A 19370-nucleotide genomic window follows, 5' to 3' on the forward strand; every position below is an offset into this window, starting at 1 on the left:
GAAGAAATATTTGCTCAGGCAAGTGGAGAACTTACGGTGCATTCACATTTCTTGTTGACCTTACTATTCAATCCAGAGAAAATTAGCCAGAAAGGATGGAAGTTGTGAGTCTCTAATGCCTCCATCTCTGCAGTTAGATGAGACCATATTGGAGGAATAAAATTGGAATTGATGCATTCTACTTAAAATTCATTTTGGGAACAGAAAATTTTAATCTCCTTAAAAAATCTGTTCCCACTTTAATAAAGTGCAGCAGTGTCTGTTACATGAGCTTCTGTGTAAGAAGAGAAATAAGATTGTATTAAATTCTCAGCTGAAAAAAGGCATACTTATTCATGACACAGATTAAGATAACCCAAGATTAGCATAATACAAGTTATAAAAGTATTTTTTCCTGAGAAATAGGATTATTTCTACAACTCTGTATGTTACCTATCTTTGTAGTCAGAGCTTAGGTAAATATTTAAATCCTTTTCAAAATTCTGTTCACATATTTAACAACTCTCAGTATTATGAGTAGTCCTGTAGGGAATTAAACCCTTTATTTCTGTTGCCCCGTTTTTTCTTTCCCTGAGTGGATATGGGGACCAGCTGATGATTATCCTAAGGAATTGGTGATTTTTTCTTCTTATTTCAAGGTGCATTACGTAGAACACTGTTCTCACAAGATCAGTTTTCTGTTCTTTTAATCATTTGGTTATAGGGGTTATTAAATCCAGAATTTCAGTGTAGTCTAGTCATGGTGAAATGGAAATGTGAGCCATAGCCTCGGGAATATTTCTTCCCTATGAGACCACCATTTCTGTCTCATTCTTACCAGGTTTGCTGAAAATTTGATAAAGCATTCAATAATCTGTAAAATAATCTTATTTACTTTGTTAGTAAGATTTCTCCCCATCCATACTTCACAGCATCAACAACCAAAATCCTCATTTTTCAGCTTTTAAAGTTTTCCAAAGAGTAAGTAAATTTAGTGCCAAATTTGAAACGTAGCTATTGAAGTAGGCTTTTATTTTCAAAAAATATCAGATAGTCTTATACATAGTTTAAATATCAAAGAGCATCCAGTCATTGTTTAGTAAACTGATAAACAATTCTGACATTACAAGAGAAATTACTCCTTCCAAAGTCTATGGTGAAATTAACCCTTACATTAAAAAATAAAATAAAAGATGAAAATTAGTTATAACTATGCACAGTATATGGGATACTGTAGTGAGAATATTGGTCATGATACCTTGGACATATTATTTAATTTCTGTAACTTCTTTATATACAAAACGGGCATCTTCGGACCTAATGTGCAATTTGTATGTGACACACAGTTACATACAACGAAGAAGGGTTCCCATACTTAGAGCCATTGTTTCTCCATGACCACCAGCATCGTCATCATCGTTATCATTTGTGACAGTGATTCTGACTCTGAGAACAACGGGTATCATCATAGCAGGCTCACAAAGGATTTCCACTGTGATACACTTTGACGCGGTGCCTCTGGAATGCTCAGTCTTTCGGTGAACTTTTTGTTTTCAAAATGTCTCCTCATACGACTTGCATATGTGGTCTTATGCCTCTAAATCCCTTTCTGCTTTTTATTAACTTTATTTGTAAAACTTTAGAAACACAGAGAACCACAGAAACCTGCTGTTTCAATCTCCTTAGATATGACTAAAGAATGACCTGCATCCGAGGAATTTCATTATTCATCTCAGAAATATGAGCATAAAAATAAACCTGTTACAAATAGAAGCACAGTGCATTTTAATTCAGAGTAACAAAAAGTAACAGACATCTTACAGAAATACTTAAATTACCTCTAGATCTACCAGAAAGAGTTAGCGGTCAACATTTTCATCATCTCATCTGATTTTTTGCCTACGTCACATATATAAAAAAATGCACACGTACTAAAATGGCATCATGTGAAAATATTTTTTAATGGTCTGTTTTCCCTTCAAAATATACAACAGTTTAAACTGTTTAATAATTTATGCAAACTTTTTCTTCAGATATGTTGCTTCTTATATTAACAGTAAATGCTGACCACCCTTGTTTTAAAATTTTACACCTAGCTGATTGTCAAAAAATGAATCTGATATGTTGAACATGAACATTGTTTTATGTTTGTTGAACAGTTGCTTTCCATAAATGTTGTATCAGTTTACTTACCCATCAACATTAGATATCACATTGCTCTGGCTTTCAGATACTATTATCATTTTTTAAACTTTTCAAATTTGATAAGCAGAGAACATGGTATTTCACTGTTGCTCCAGTTGTGTTTTATGAGAAAGCATTAACATTGTCATAGATTCATAAGTCATGTACAATTTCCATATTTTTTTACTGAAAGTAATTCTTTCTTAGCCTCAATCTATGTCCCTTCAAATCCTTTTGCACAGTACTCAGAGGCCTTCCTGAATACATGCATGATGCTCACTTTTATTTATATTTCTCTCTTCCAATTTAATATTTTAAATTTCCTTTTTAATCTCAGGGCTGCTGGACTGCCACAGTGTGCCTCACTGTTCCTCTGCCCTCTGAGTTTAATGAGTATAACATTTCAGGCAAGAAACCTAGAAAACCCACACATACCATGGGGTTCTTCTGTTTTAAAAACATAAGCCTGGGTCATTTTAGCAGTGAGAAGGTTACTTTCACACACACACACACACACACACACACACACACACACACACACACATCCCACTCAGAATTCTAGAGATAGAAACTCATCTGGATACCAGCTGATCTAATTTGAAATGGTTTTACTACAATTTATGGCAGTGATTATTTCTGATCCCTTAGAATACTTCATGTATTCTTTACCTGGTCGGTACTTTTTCAACAGCAAGCCTTTTCTTATCATTATCTGCTATTGTACGTGTATTGATGTTGTTCATGCTACCTTTGTAGCATATGTTCTTGTCGCGCTTTGTTAGTTATTGTTATTCACAGCTCCATGAAAAATCATTACAGCATTTTCAGAAAGAGAAATCATAGTTCACTTGTAGAGAGAATATATTTTAAAAATTTTTAGTGGATCACTGAACTCTTCAAGAAACACTTGTATGTATTTGGCCATATGTGGATTTTTAAAAATATATTTACAGGCCAGATGGCAATTTTTCTAAGTTGGCCAAAATTATTTAGATTGTGACTGTCATAACCTTAATAAACAGAGAGTTCTGGTGATTAATATGGGAGAATATCTTTAGCTGTAATTCTCAAAGAAATAATAGCACAGACAGGTGTCTGCACTATTGCACTATGGAAAATGCTCAGAATCTGAACCCCTAGAAGGCCTCATTGGCTGCAGGTAGCTCTGTGCACTTGCAGTGTGGCTAGTGACTCTAAGTAACTGAATTTTAAATTGGATTTAATTAATTCATTTTAAGTTAAAGAGCCCCATGTGACTCCCATATTGGACAAGGAAACAATAGGCCATATACACATAATTAAATAAAATGCTGAACGCCAGTGTCATATGTACATAGACATCTTTTTTATCTCTCTGCCTTATATAGGGCATTAGGATATTAGATGTGTTTAAATAGTAAGTTCTTGAATGTATTTTTGAAATAATAAATTTTCAATTATAATAATTATAACTGATTTTCCTCATAGGAAAAATCCTAACTTTGATTTGGTGGTAGGACACATTCATTACAATTACTCACCAACTGTAATAAAAAGTGAAGTAAAAATGTGATAAAAACTATGGTGAATATAAATAATCAATAATTTTTTCTTTACTATTTTTAATTCCTGGAGATTAAACTCAGCACCTTCACACTGAGCTATATCCCCACCCAAACCCACTTTTTTGTGGTACTGGGAATTGGATGCAGGTCCTCAACATGGAGCTACATCCTTAGGCCTTTTCTTAATATCTTGGAAATATATTTTGCTAAGTTGTGATCCTCCTGCCTCAGCCTTCCAGATTGCTGGGATTATAGGGATGTATCACCACACCTGGTTTTCTGGCTATATTCTATAGAATCTATTTTAATCCCTTTTCAGAGGAATGGCACCTGGTTCATTATTTCAGGGTTATCAGTCTATTCATTCATTTAAGGCTGGCTCAATCTGCAAATCTTCAGTAAATTGTGTTGTCTTAGCTCAGCTTTCTTGAAAATAGAAAACCCTTAGAAATTATTCATTCTATATAAGACAGCATTGCTTCTTTTGCAGCTCATTTTCATTAGTTGCTTAGGTTCTTATGTATGCACTCACTAATGAACAGCTTAGCAAAAGAAGAAATAAATAGAAATAATGGCTTCATTTATAAAATAACTTCTGATTAAAAAGTGCTGTGTAAATGATATTTTATTGTTCTAACTCATACATTTCTATCATATGCTATTTGGTTGACCCTGGTTTGATTTTTAAAACAGAGTAAAAGTCTCAGATGTTCTGATTATTAGAAATCACTGATTATCAATTTTAACATATTTGAGAATTTTTTTATTTTCTTAGAGTTTCTATGAACCGGAAAAGGATTCCTTCAGGAATTTGTGACTAAGCTGTTTCCTTTAATTAATTAAATTCATTCATTCTTTCATTCACTGACATTCCATCTGTTATCACACTTTCTGAGAAACAAATCTTTACCAACCCAGGGCTATCTTTCAATATGTTTAATAAAGCTTGGGTAGCTATTTCTAACATAAAATCCTAAAGTCACAGAAAGGACTTTAATTTATTGTTAAAAATTCAAAATATTTATACATGTATTCATTTAGTGTATATTTATTGGATATCTAGTAGAATAGGATGAATTGTTTGAAGGAAGGGAAGCCCAGCTTAACGTACTTTGATTTTCTTAAAATAGTGAATGAAAAGCTCATCCTTACAAATCTCCACTGTGTGGTTTCCTTACTACAGAAGACACAGGAAACTGTCAAGATAGTTCTCAACAGTAATCTGGGCTGAATTTCTCTCTCTCTAGTTTTTATTTTAAAATATCCCATCTTTAAATTATAACCCCAAATGTTAAATTTCCCATGTTTTTTCTTTCAGAGTTACCTTCAAATTTATACTTATAATCATTTCTTATTTTTCCCTATTATATAACATATATCTGTATTGACTTACACTTTACTATTACACTGAGAATATTTACATTTTTAACCACTACTACTTTCATACATTTATAAACCCACCTGCATGTTAATATTTCCAGTTGAATTTTGCCAAAGGAAGTCTTGTTTTTTGTAAATCCAGTATAGGATTTTCCTCCTTGCATGAGTGCCAAAGACCTGAGTCATTTAGCACTAATTTTTGTGTACGTATGAATATTTGAGGTTAACATGAGGGAAATCTTACTGCATTTCACCAAATGTCCTTTAATGAAGTCACACTTTCCTTTCCTCTCAGAAAAAAAATATATTTAATTACATGAGATTTAATGACATGATCTGAGATTTAATGACCTTGCAGATGTACCTTGTACAACTTTTGCATAAGGCTCAGGAGCAGAGATTTTTGTCCTTCTGGACTGAGGAGCCACGATGTTAGTCACAGATCTGTAGCCCATGCACCACCCCGGCAGCAGCTGGGAACACTCTCACTGTAGAGTTAATCTTGGTTTTTGTGACGTTGGAATAGACTAGTTAAGTTTGAATTGCCACCACCAGGTTTCAACATGTGGTTTAACATTATTTTGGCTTTTTTTTTTTTAAGAAGACAAACTAAATACATTTCTGGAATCAAATGAAAGCTTTTAGCATTGGCAGGACCAATAAGTGAAAAACTTGCTAATGACTTGTTTTTGACAGGGGTATCTCTGAAATACTACAGAAATAACCATTTGGAAGCTGCCATTGATTGGCAGGTTATCAAACAAAAATCATTCTCATTAATTTGGTTTTGTTAAATCATCTCCTCCCAGTAGTTGGAGGATTTGAGCAGGTGATTGAACTGGCATAGAAAAACTGTCCCCCTCTAAATCCATATGCCTAGTCAATAATTAACTCCCACAGGCTTCACAGCCTCTGTCATTAGTTGAGATTTTTCAAAGTGTGACATGAAATGAGAAGAATGCTAATGTATTAAACACCATGTGGAGTCTCTCCAAACTTCAGCAGGAAGTCTCCCGAACTCCAGCCCTAGAGCTCCTATGATGAAGAGTTACTTCTGAAAACTGAATGGTTTAGCAAAATACTTGTGAAAACAATATGTGAGGATCTCATCCTATTTAGACAAAAGGTCCTTTGACCAATACAAATTAAATTTCCTCTAAAATAAGATTGGACATTGTGATATTTTATAACTTAGAGTCAGTCCCTCGAACAATTCCTGATAGACATATTATTTGGAAAATGCATCAGTATATTGCAAGAATTCCAAAAGTGAAATAAAATGATGATAATATTACCTTTCCATTTACATTCACCAAACCCATACACACTCATTAGGAAGGCTTACAATGGGGACTTTAAATAGATTTGTTTTGTTTTATTTTAAAATACATTTGCTCATATTTATCTGATTTCTAGTCATTAAAGTTCTTGTCAAGTAATCCACCTAGGCTTTTTCCCAGGGATTTTGATGGATTTGCTGATGAATTATTATAAATTACTTTGTGTAATATAAATGCTAATTATTAACCTTCTTTAGATATATTCTATATTAACACATAGCAGTACTGATTGTAAACTGATTTAAAGTTCTATCCTTCCTCAAGCTTTCCTGAGATATAACCATCAAGTGAAGCTTATATATTTGTGAGATACATGACACAATGATTTGTTCTGTGTGTACATTGTGAAGTGATTAACATAACCCACTTATTCACTGAGATATCATTTGTGTTATGTGTTCCTTTGCTGAGACCACTTAAAATTTGTTCTCTTCCAATTTTGAGAATTATATAGTGTTACTAATTGTAGTTAATATACTGCATAAAAATAACTTATCCTGTTTTTTGCATTATTAAAGAATATTGTATTCTAACACTTTAAAGTAATCCCATTATTATTCTGACATTAGTCTTAGACTGTGAAATTTTTAAATTACAGTGCATTCCTTAAAACTTTACTTTAGCTTCAGTTTGGGAAAATGATATCAAAATGCTGCAGTTTGGTAAATGGGGAATTGTTGAAAGTTAATTTCTTTCCGCCTTTGTTTTCACAGATGTTCGAAGAAGAACAATTTATGAATACCACCGAGTGGAGCTACAGATGTCAAAAATTACCAACATTTCAGCTGTGGAGATGACCCCATTACCTAGTAAGTTAATGTAGGCACATAGTTAAGTGGGAAATATGCCTTGAAAGTTTGGTGATCTTTTCTATTCAGTAATTATGTTGATAATTATTGTGGTAATTGTGTAATTATAATTGTGTTTGGCATGCGTAAGTATTTTGATCGAGTGTGTGTAGAGAGATGGATGGTGATTTTTATTTTGGTTGAGTGGTCTTTTCTCCCCCACACTGTTAATTAGTGCTGATGAGTCTGTTCTATCCTGTTTCCTAGCGTGTCTCCAGTTCAACAGTTGTGGTCCCTGTGTCTCCTCTCAGATTGGCTTCAACTGCAGTTGGTGTAGTAAACTTCAAAGGTAAGATGATAATAAAGCAAGTTTAAAATTTGCAAAAATACACTGCCTCTGATTTCAAATGTATTTCAAGTATGTAGATTATCTGTACATTAACACTGTCTCATGACCAAACTGATAAAAGATGCTCAGTTCGAATTTTTATATTTCTTTCAGTACCCAGAATGACCAAGAACCCTCAGATTCAATAAGATTATTCATTACCTAAGTTCCCAAAATGACTAAGAATCCTCACATTCAATAAGATCTTTATCTGTCATACATTAACAATTCTCATCAGGGCTTTCCAAGCATGATATAGTTGCAAAATCTAAATTGATGATTGATCCATATTGTAGAGAAAACTTGGAATGTGATATCTTTTTAATAGCAAGGATGGATTATAATAATCTCATCCACATGCTTAGTAAATTCCTACATAATATCGAAGGTTATTAGTCAAGATCATAGCACTTATCAAAGGTTGGCACTATCTGACCATTACATAAATACACCATGTGATTTTGATCTCATATTCTAGCTGACTTTGAAACTTAAGCTACATAATTTGCAGTGTCAAAAGGTTTACTGATTTTCATAAGTAATAAAGGCATTTGTTCAGTTCCTAGATAAAGATGTGTGAGAGTAGGTTGCCGATCTCCATAGTGATGTTCCAGCACAGTTCCACCAAAAACTCACAGAAATTAATGCAAACTGATCTAAGGGAGGTGAGGAAGCAGATACCCCACTGCATACTTGCTCCCTGAAAAGGCAAATGTAGCTTTAGTGGATTTGGGAAAGACTCATGTAGATCCTAAGACTGTTTTGTTCTTATTGGAAATACAAAATAAAGACTTGTAAATATATTTTGTTATTTGTTCAACTATTTGGTACATCAGTTATGTCCCAGGTGTTCGAAATATAACAGTAAACAGTGTTGATATGGTCCTTGTCCCCTATTGAGTTGCAGTCTGTCTGGAAATAAGTCCCCTTCTCATATTCCAAGAATAGATTGTTCAGTCTATGAACAATCAGCTTCCTCTCTAGGTGGAAAACTGAATACTGAGCTTTTAGCCATGTGTGTGCTTCCTTGGACAGTCATGGTGTTATTCTCTACTGGCTGCAGCATCTGAATGCTAAAGGCATGTTTAGAAATACATCAAAAATTACTGAAGGCTAAGACATAAAATGCCAATTATTTGATAACAAGCTTTAGGCAAAAAAATTTTTCTCGTAGTTTTAGGGATTGAACCCTGGGCCTCATGCATGCTAAGTAATCTGTTTTCCAACTGAGCTGTATCCACAGCCCTGGGAAACATTTTTAACTTGCTAACTTTAGGGCAACCACTACAATATTGCAGCTAGAACAAAATTATTTATGGTAGCCTCAGTTTTGTTTTCAATTTAACATGTTCCAGTAGTTTCCTTTGGGAAATGATTTTCAAATAATGAAAAAGCAAGCAGGCAGTTAGCATTTTTCAAAGTAGATCTTAACTTAGTTCTATATCCAGAGTGGGAGGAACTGTTATAAAACCAGAGGTTGAGAGCTGTTTAGATTTATATTTTGCTAAGATTTCCTAAAGACTACATGAGTATCGGAAGTGATCTAAAATCACTTAATTAAAATCACGGGAATCTAAAAAGATGACATTTTAATGTATGAATTTAAGGAATATTGAGCTCTGAAATGAAAATTGCCCAAAACAATCAAGTGGAAGACCCTGATTACCCTTGTTCAAAACTACCTCAAGGTCAAGTTCAGTGCTCACCATTCAGGGAAAACCTCCATCTCTAATATTTAGTATAGGGCTTGCAGATGCTTGTTTATTTGTCTCCTTTCAGAGACTCTAGATTTGTTAAAGACAAAGACCATCAGTGATTTATCTTTATATCTCCATAGGCTATAAACATGCACCTAGTACTGCAGAAAAATGGGGGATGATGAAATCATGATTAGATTCCAAACAGAAGGAATTTTAATTACATTTGTCTGAGATTGAAGGGTTCCCAGGATGAACAACTTTCCCTGCTAAAGACAGGAAATTCCAGAAAAAAACCTGCACCACTTGAACACCCTAGCCAGACTTCCACTGCTACGGCTTATATCTAGATTTCCCCCCAGAGTTTCATACACTCATAGGTGGGGCTTTCTGGAGGGGACTGGATCTAAGGTATGTGATACTGTGATATCTAAATTGGTTTAGCAAAGTTCTGGGTGTAGATAATGGGAAGGCCCACCCTGGGTGTGGGTGGCACCCCCCAAAAGGCTTGTTAACTTGAATGGGATAAAAGAGAAAGGAAGGCTCTTTCACTGCTGCTCACTGCTGCTGATTTCTGTCTGCCCTGCCATGGACTGTCTCTCCTGTGCCATGTCCCTCTCCCATACTGCCCTGCCTTAGAGCCAGCTCATAATGAGCTGAAACTTCTGCAGACTGAAAACATACCTTTCCTCCTTTAACTTTGGGTGTCATGTATTTTGTCTGAGCAATGAGAAAAGTAACTAAGATACCCATTATGATAATTCTTGAGGAAAACAATGTTCTAGTAAATGAAGGGCTTTGTAGATTCATCTAGAAACCTTTCTACAACTAGCTATTTTTTTCTAATATATATTTTCAGTGGGAATACATGCTAGAACTTTCAAATAAACAATTTTGGAAATCAAAACATGTTCACAAGTTAGATATGTTACCACATTCATTTAGCTAAGGAATTTCTTAGCCAGATGTTACACCAAGGAATTCTAGAATTTTACATTTGACAGCAATTTTGTGGTAAGAAAACTGAGGTTCATTAGAGCTAAGTTATTTGTATAGGATTTCAAGAATTCAACTAAGTTAGAATTCAACTTAGATCAGGGTGACTTCTGGCTTTTAGTCTTGATAGCTCACCTTTTGTACTTCAAACTCACTAGGTTGCTGGTGCATTAAACAGTGGAGTCTTCGTTGCTTTCTGGAAAGTAGCAGACAAACTATGAAAAAATAAATCTTTTCATAATTTGTGTTGCAAGCAATTTATATAGTTTGGAAATTGGCATAAGAAGAATGTAGAAGAGAATCACAGTATTCCTAAGACTTCTACATAGTATTGAGAGAACAGACTCTTTAAATTAACAAAGAAAAGAAAGGTGATTATTCATAGGAAAATGGGAGGAATTCATCATAGAAACTGCTTTAAAAAGTACAAGTTTTCTGTGCATTATTGTTTGATGTTTTGTTGAATACCAAACACTGATTTAAAGTCTTGGACTTATTTTTAATTCTTCAGCAGCTCCGTTATATACATATCAAAATCTGTTTAATTAATTGGTTTAACTATGGCTCATTGCACTTTTGTTCAACTTAATTTCCCTACTGCATTTTATTAATTTCTCCTTAGACTTATGATAATATAAACTTTTATTTCCCTAGACTTTAATTCTTTATGAAAAAGTAGACAAAACAAGAGAAATCTTATCCTAAGCAGCACAAAAATTGCCCCTCTGTTTTTTCCTCCCACCATTCTTACTTTCTCCTATGTGCTCATTTATCCCTGAATGATAATCAGTTGCTGGTAATTACTGAACTCTCAAGTTGGGCTTGCTCTGAAAAGATAAGATAATTTTAATTGGTTTGTTTATTTCCTTTAATACTCATTTTTTAAGGATCAAAATCTAAGGCAAAATGCCAGGTGGTGCACGCCTCTAATCCAAGCATTAGGGAGGCTGAAACAGGAGGATTGTGGTGAGTTTGAGGACAGCCTGAACTACACAGCGAGAGCCTGCCTTGAGAAAATAAATAAATAAAAATTAAAAACAAGCAACAACAACAAAAAAACTAAGGCAAAATGTTTGTAAAATGCTTGTCCAAATCTCAGGGAATTGGAGTTATGGGAACATATAGAGAAATCTATAATCAAATGATCAAAAGCACTCAACTTAATACATTTTGCCCAAGTTTTCTAGGTAAGAATATGTATTATTTCCTCATTATAAATTGAGAAGATTTGAATCACTTTCAGTTATATCTTGCCTTCACTCTTTCAACAACTAATTTTGATCGTCTCTGTTCAAGTTACTATTCAAGGCCAGGCATTCAGAAGTGAATAAGTAGACGAAATCATTCATCTAAAGTGACTTACATATTTAGTATGGGGAGATAGATTTTAAGCAAAAAATACATAGTAAAATTAGTAGTTATGAGAGCTATGGTAAGGAAAATAAATGGGGCAATGTTAGCAAAAAACAACTAAAATTGCTAAGAGTAACAAGAGTTTTCCTTGATGATATAGTTCTTAAGGAAACTTGTCATTTTGAAGAGTCTTTGGTTTGATTGGCCAATATATTAGCTTTTCCATTTCTTCAGACAATACCAGACATCCACAACATACAGGAAGAGAGGTTTAATTTGCCTCATATTTTAAGGGGATTCGGTCTGTGGTGAGATGGCTTCAGGGCAGAAATATCATGGCGGAAGGTATGGTGTGGGAGAGCTGTGAGTTCACGGTAGCCAGGAAGCAGAGCATGGGAACAGTGCCAGAGAAGGGGTGAGGGACCGGATGTAAACCCCAAGGTCACACTCCATGACCCACCTGACACACGCAGAACTGTATTCTGTCAGTACCCCAGTGGCTCCCAAATCCAATCAAGGCGACATGACACCCCAACTTAACCATCACAGCCATCATCATCCAAAAGTGAATTTTTTAATTAAAAATACACTTTGGTTGGTAAAGTATTTGTTCACTTAACAATGTATCAGATACCTCCCCCACACCAGGCACTGACATGACCGGGCACAGTTTTCATGGAGCTTGGAATTTAGCTTAGCCAGAAAATAGGTAAATTAAGAATTAAACAAAAAAGTCAGATAGTGATAGTGATGAGGGATCTGCTGAGTTTAAAAGAGCTGGTGGTTGCGAGGGACTAGGTGGCTGGGAAGGATGTCTAGCAGGATGTAACAGTTGAAACAGATCCAAATCATAAGGAGCCAGCTGCACCAAAGAGAAAGCAAAGAACATTTCAAAGGAAATTGCAAGTGCAATGGCCCTGTGGTGGTTCAAGCTTGATCTGATGAGGAAAGGAAAGAAATCCAATGAGACAGGCACAGTGTGAACCGGGCACCGAGAGAGAATGGTATCATCTGTGGTCAGAAAGATGGGAAAGAGCCTGGAACAGCACGGCTTTATAAACCTGGAAGAGTTTCAGGCTACCAGAAGACTTTAAATTGTAGAACTGAAGCAATAAGAGTGATTTGATTTTATTATGTTTTTACAGCAGGTTTGTTTGTCTGGAGGAGGGAATCCAATAGTAGGGAGCATAGTAATGCTCTCTAGGAGCAGTGCTACTAGCTTGGACATGGATGATACCATGGGAATCATGAGAGACAGAAGTAGACAGATTACTTACTAATAGACTAGAAGAGAAGGATGAGGGAAAGATAAAAATACTCCTTAGATATTTTTTAAAGCATCTTGATGGATGATGGTTCTTGGTTTCTTGAGATAGACGAGGTGGCACAAGAAATAGAGACTAGAAGAGAAGTAAAGAATTTGGCTTGGGACAAGTTAAGTCTGAGACATTTGTCAGTCTTCAAGTGGAAACATTGAAGGGTAGGGATATATAAACCTGAAATTTCAGGCAGAGGTTATGGTTAGAGGTTCAGATTGGAGAGTCATTATCATACAGATGGAGTTTAAATTCATGGGACTGAATGAAATCAGCTATGGGAAGAGTATAAATTGAAAATAACATGAGTTTCTAGACACTAGCTCTGTGGCACAGCATAGTGAGGGATGATGCTAATTTTCCTTTACATGAAATTATGTTAAAAGAGTATTCATGCACATGTGTGTTTTTATAGACAAAGAATTCCTCTGAAAAGATGTAGGGGAAACTAGCAGAAATGTCTGTCAGTGGGGAAATGGTATGTGTAGCTTTTCGTTATGAACTCTTGTATGACTTGAATTTTCTGCCATTTGTCAGCTTCTTCCTATGGCAATCTGGTTGACACTAACAAGGCCAATAAATAGCAATTAGAATCCGTAGGAAAGCTGAAATCTCAGGTTTCAATTATCTGCATAATTCAGTCCAACTTCATGTTTTGGATACTATGAGAGATGCCTTAAAGGGACTTATGTTCCCTTTTTCTCTTTGGCTGGTTGCTCCTTCCATCAACTCCAGGTGGCAACAAATTCAAATCATACAAGAGTTAAAAAGCTGCACATACCATTTCCCCACTGACAGACATTTTTGCTAGTCTCCCCTACATCTTTTCAGAGGAATTCTTTGCCTATAAAAATATGCACATGTGCTATAGGGAGAGTATAAATTGAAAATAATCTGAGTTTCTGGACACTAGCTCTGTGGCACAGCATAATGAGGGATGATGCTAATTGTCCTTTACATGAAATTACGTTAAAAGAGTATTCATGCACATGCAGAAAATGTCAATATTCTCCATTAAGTCTGTCATACACTTGCCTCATCTTGTGATGTCTGTCCTTTGATGTCTCACTTTGAAAGTGTTGCTTGAACTGTGTATTTTCTTCATTGAAATTAAAAACATTGTGCTGGTAAAAATCTGGGAATAAATATGTTCAATGACTCCATCTATTCAAGTTATGAATAGAATACACACATTCCTGTAAATGACCAAAGACACCTTATTTTTACAGACTAGCAGCATAACACATATTTTATGAGAAATGTAAGATAATGGAAAGTTGATGGTTTAACAATTTCTCTGTATTTTAAACTTTCCAATTCTATTGCATTTCTTTGAACGTACCTGGTACTCACTATTATTTTTCACTAAATAAAGTATATTCTTTTGCAGTACCTAAAAGAACAGAAAGAATCATGTATATTCCAAACACTGTGAAAGCTTTAAAATCAAAACTATTGACTAGTAGTTCATTAACAATGTGAAATGTAGTATCGATCAGAATTAGAGGTGAAAGAAAACCTTTTTACAAAGGCACAGGTAATCTTTGAAAATAGAATATACTTATATCATGGGTTCAGTTAGCTTACAGAAATTAAAATCCCTAAGTTTAGGAAAAGTGAAAGGGATGCAAAGGACAAATTTAAATTGTGATGCTAATGGCAACCTTTCCCCAGGTAGTATTAAGAATAAGAGTACCAGGGAGATATGAATATCCCTCTTCCTTTATTCTCATTCCTCTAAATGCGCCCATTTGCACTATTGAGCATGGCTTTCATTCTTAAAGGGATGGTATTTTTCATGCCTTAAGGTTCTAAAAGTAAACCATCGACTTTTTCTAAGGTCAACCAAAGGTCTACAATTTGTTTTGACATGATAGCAAGGACAGGGCTTATTAAGAGGCAGTATGTAGACTCCTGGGAGCTACACACTAAGGAAATTCTAAGCATATTATAACTGCATGATTTTGCATTTTTGACTCACTGCAGAATCTAGCCCTTAAGTGGGAGCAACTCTATAGTCACCCTTGTGGGGATGACTTGGTAATTTAGCTATGAGGCTTAATTTAGTCCAAGACTTAAAGATTAAAAGGAGAGCCAGGAAGCCACAATTGTATGACAAGACAGATACTGCTGGAATGCATGGCCAAGAGTGACATTTATAAATGCCGATGTGTCAGTAGTGAAAATAAATATAATTGTGCTTCTTCCATTGTACTTTCTGTATCTTGGACCAGTGCTTTTGATATATGGACTGAGCTTATACTTGTAGACTGACGATACATTTAAAACGATTTGCATAAACAAACTCATTGGCTTTGGTGATTAGATGTGGTCTGTTCCTAATAAGCAGAAAACGTTTAGGAATCAAGGACCCTTGATCCAAAATTCATTATTAAGCTTAGGCTTCTTTTAATGGATTGGAAGAGGTTAAGGTTCTGCTTACAGAGGCATCTAATTTCTGATGGAAGAGTCTCACAAACTTTTATTAATCCATGTTCCAATATGTTGACTTTCTTCCCAGATGAAATCACCTCTGTTTACTTATTGCTGAATAGTAATACTCTGATAGCCAAAAATGTTACTATTTTCAGTGTATAAATTGAATGGCAAGTTTAAAATACAAAATATGAATGTGTTTATCAATGATAAAAAGTTTATGCTTCTGAAAAGTTAACTTTTATTATCAGTGCTGAATGTATAGGCTCTTTTGGATATAAAATGCATATAGTTGTTTTCTTTCTTAAGAGAAAATGGTATTAAAATTGTGTATGTTTTTAATCTATCTAAAACCTATTTTACAGTTAGGGTTCTCTATTTTTTGCCACTGGCACATCTGCCAGTCTCTAAAGTGGGATATGAATACAGAATAAAAATTACTTTTCTTTTTTCCAAACTCACAGATGCTTGAGCCAAGTCTTCTGGTAACCCAAGTCCCGCCTGAAATATTAAGGCATTCTTTTAGGTTATTTTTTTTTATTTTTCCTGTCAATGAATGCTATGTTTGTGTTCCTTCTCAACACCATTTGCCAAAGTAGAGATAAAATCTGTAGAATTATTTAGCATCATACATATTTATAACAGCTTTTTCAAGATGATTTAAGTGATGCTAAAGTTTTATTAATGTTTTAATCAACCGTGGTAGCTACATTTTATATAGCTATAGTTTAGGAAGCTAGACTTCAACAAGTTTAATCTCGCACACATACATAGAGTACCTAAAACTGGAAAATTTTAGTGCTAATTTATAAATTCCATTTCCTCAGTTTGCTTTCACTAATAAAATAATGAGCTACCCTAAAATAAGTAAAGGTTAATTGCTCAAGATTGAAATTGCATTTGTTCATCTTAAAAACAGTAGGTGACAAATCAATATGAGAAAAAAATGTAATCCCTAAAAGACAAGGAAATAAAATTTTAAAAACAAAAAGTCAAGTTTACAGTTGGCCGTTGTTAAAAAGACTAACATGAATATAAAATATTAGGCGAACCTTAGATTGACAATCTTCTTGTAACAAGGCTGAAATGATGCTAAATTAAAAGATTCAATAAAAGTAGTTTATGATTTAATCTTACTGGGAAACTACCAAAAGGAATCCAAAATGCAACATGTTCATACTCGAGTCAACTGTTTAATATTTATATTAAAATGCCATTGGAATAATTTTTAGTCTTCATCTTCTGTAAAAATCTATCCTCCAGAACAGTTAAAACACGAGGGTCTCATTTTTGATAGAAACATACTACTAGTTATATAATAGTTTTATGATTTTTTTTTCAATGCTAAAGAGTTTATTTTCTGTCAAGTCCTGAGTCAGAGGTGCAATTTTACCAGTTAAAAAGGACTACCAATAATTTTAAAGAAGTAAAATTATTTCAAAATTCCATCATTCATGGAAAAGTACAAGAAATCCAATGAAGCATACAATAATCCCATTGTTTTCTTAGTAGTACTGTTATAAAAACACATCTCTTCATGTAGGGCAATCTGACCAACCCAGTTACGTTATTAGGGCAAATAATTCTGGATAAAAATGAAATTTGAAGGTTGAAGGAAGACTAGCATTCCAGTATTTTTTTTTTTCTGCGATCTTATAGAAAGGGATTGGCAGAGTCTGGATTAGTGAAACTCATTTTACTTCTTCTTCCTAAAAAGCCACTTTTTTTGTTGTTGTACCAGGGATCGAACTCGGGTCCTTGAGCTTGTGCAGCAGGCAGTGAAACCACTGAGCTAAATCCCTGGCTAGAAAGCGACTTTTTCTTTCATCTCTGATCTTACATTTTTCCTTCAATGACAGTTCATAGACAGGAGAGCACTACTTATTCTGTGAATCATGACCTTGACTGTAGCTGTTTCTAATGACAGGCTCTCTAAAGTACACGGGTTTTTATATTCTTAAAATAATGTGTTCTGGCCATGAGAAAAGACCTCAGTATTGACCCAGCCCCGATCAGAATTAATCTGCTCCTCCTCTGTACTTGACTAACACATAAGTTTATTTTATCAGTGCCCAAATTTCTTGCTGCTGCTTCTGCTGTTGCTAATACAGCCTAAGAGCTTTGAAAGAAAGAATGAGAAGATTGTTTGAAGGGTAGAGATCCCTGGAAACACAACAATTACAATGACTGCATTTTATTCTGTATTTACCATGTGGTAGGCATCATCACATGAACACCATCCCGGTCACTAACGTTTGTTAATTCCATTATTGCATTCAGTCTTAGCGATCACAGGAAGAGACATTAGGAGGCCTCGTTTATAAGTCAAGTAAATGAGAATTAGGAGGGTTCAGAAACAGACACCAGCCAAGGTCACAAAATTAGTATTTGGTGGAAGTAAGATTTAAAGTTTTTTTAAAAAGCTATACAGGCTGGATCTTTGGAGAGATGGGCAGTCAACACTAGGGTTGAAATTTTAATGCGTGTACCTTTATTGAGTATGAGCATAGGCTAAGCAAGCAAGCCTAAGCAGGAGTTATCCACCAAGGGTGAGAATGAAGACCCTTCCTGACCTTTTAAAAAGAATTGTTATTAGCTTATTGACAGGAACCTCTGTTCAAAACTTACCTGAGTGACTTGTAAAAGGTACACGTCAGAGTTGCTTTAGCTGTAATTGTGGTTATGCTCCTGCAATATACATGACTGGCAAGTTTTCATGAAAAAAGGAGAGAGAGGAAATCATGAATTGGGCCAAGTAATAAAAATAACACAGCATTCTCTTGGGAAAAAAAGATTTTGTGAATAATCAATTAAAATGGCAGACAGCAAAAACGAGTGCATGAAGAATTCATTGTGTGGGAGCCCTACTTCTTCAGTTTACACTTCATTCTGTGTTGTTTTCTACGCCTCTAGCAGAAGCTAGAAAGTGACTTTTCCCGTGTCACCTTCCTAGACCCATGCACATGGTCTATATTAGAACATAAACTTCGATCAACTTCTTATTTTTTTTTATTTTTTATTACTAAAATCATACCTAATGATTGCAGTCATTGCGGGGACTTGGTCCATGGAAATAACACATCTTCATTCTTTATTCAGCCCTTTCCTCACCCTTCCCTCTCTCTTCCCTCTGTAGAGCTAATCTACATTTTAGAAGAATAGGCTCAAAATGCTTCAGACTCTTGAAATGTCACTGTGCAAATATAAACCTGGATGATCTCAAATCACAACATGAAGAGGAAGGCACACAGTAGTAGCAGATAAATAAATAAGAAAACTTGACCCCAAGGATTTACTGAACCTGAGGGCAGAAAGACAGGTTAAGAGACCAGTGCTACCTGCGAAGGATGAGGTGCAGGTCTTTCCCCTGGGCGTGCACCTGCTCAGTCTTCTGGGACAGGCCTCTCTTTGGCTTGTTGGTGCAATGTCACCTCTTTGCCTCCTTTCTCTCTCAAAGGTGGGCTTTTTGCCCCATAAATTATTGGCCACCCAACACACCCTTCTGCTATTCTGATTCTCCTCTGGCCTGGCCATTGTTTTGTTTGCTCTGCCCTGCAGTATTCAGAATTAGTTGAACTGGAAAATCTAGGCTAGCACAATCATGCCTCAAGATGGAGTGAGTTCCTGTGACAGTGAGCATGTGACCCACAAGCCCAGAATATTTACTATCTAGACCTTTACAGAGAAGTTCGCCGAATAAATGGAGACCACACGACAAATGTGCTGATTAATGAAAAAAAGTAAAATCTTATTCACAGCAAATTACTCTGGAGAAAAGTGTAACTCTGCTCATGAGAGGTTTAGTGGAATAAACAGTGACGTTGGGATAAATTAACTGTTTTCAGGAGTGTTTCTTAAAGAGGATAGTAAAAAAGCAAATGAAGGACCACATCAAACTGATACAATAAGGCTTGCAGACGAATAGTAAAAATATTTTGAGGGTGTTAAGTGGTTGAGTTCTGTGAGCTG

General features: G+C 35.1%; 1 protein-coding gene across 1 annotated transcript in view; it reads left to right on the forward strand.

Moving 5' to 3' along the window:
* The window catches only part of Plxdc2 (plexin domain containing 2), a 429295-nt gene that overhangs the window by 326016 nt on the left and 83909 nt on the right, over positions 1–19370 (forward strand). Inside the window, exons 8-9 of the mRNA XM_004859945.3 lie at positions 7141–7236; positions 7483–7564. Coding sequence (XP_004860002.2) covers positions 7141–7236; positions 7483–7564 — 178 coding nt within the window. The remainder of the gene's footprint in view (positions 1–7140; positions 7237–7482; positions 7565–19370) is intronic.

The sequence above is a fragment of the Heterocephalus glaber genome, unplaced genomic scaffold (genome assembly GCF_053883595.1).
Source record: "Heterocephalus glaber isolate CG9 unplaced genomic scaffold, H.glaber_assembly_v1.0 deba00000768, whole genome shotgun sequence".
Taxonomy (NCBI): Eukaryota; Metazoa; Chordata; class Mammalia; order Rodentia; family Bathyergidae; genus Heterocephalus; species Heterocephalus glaber.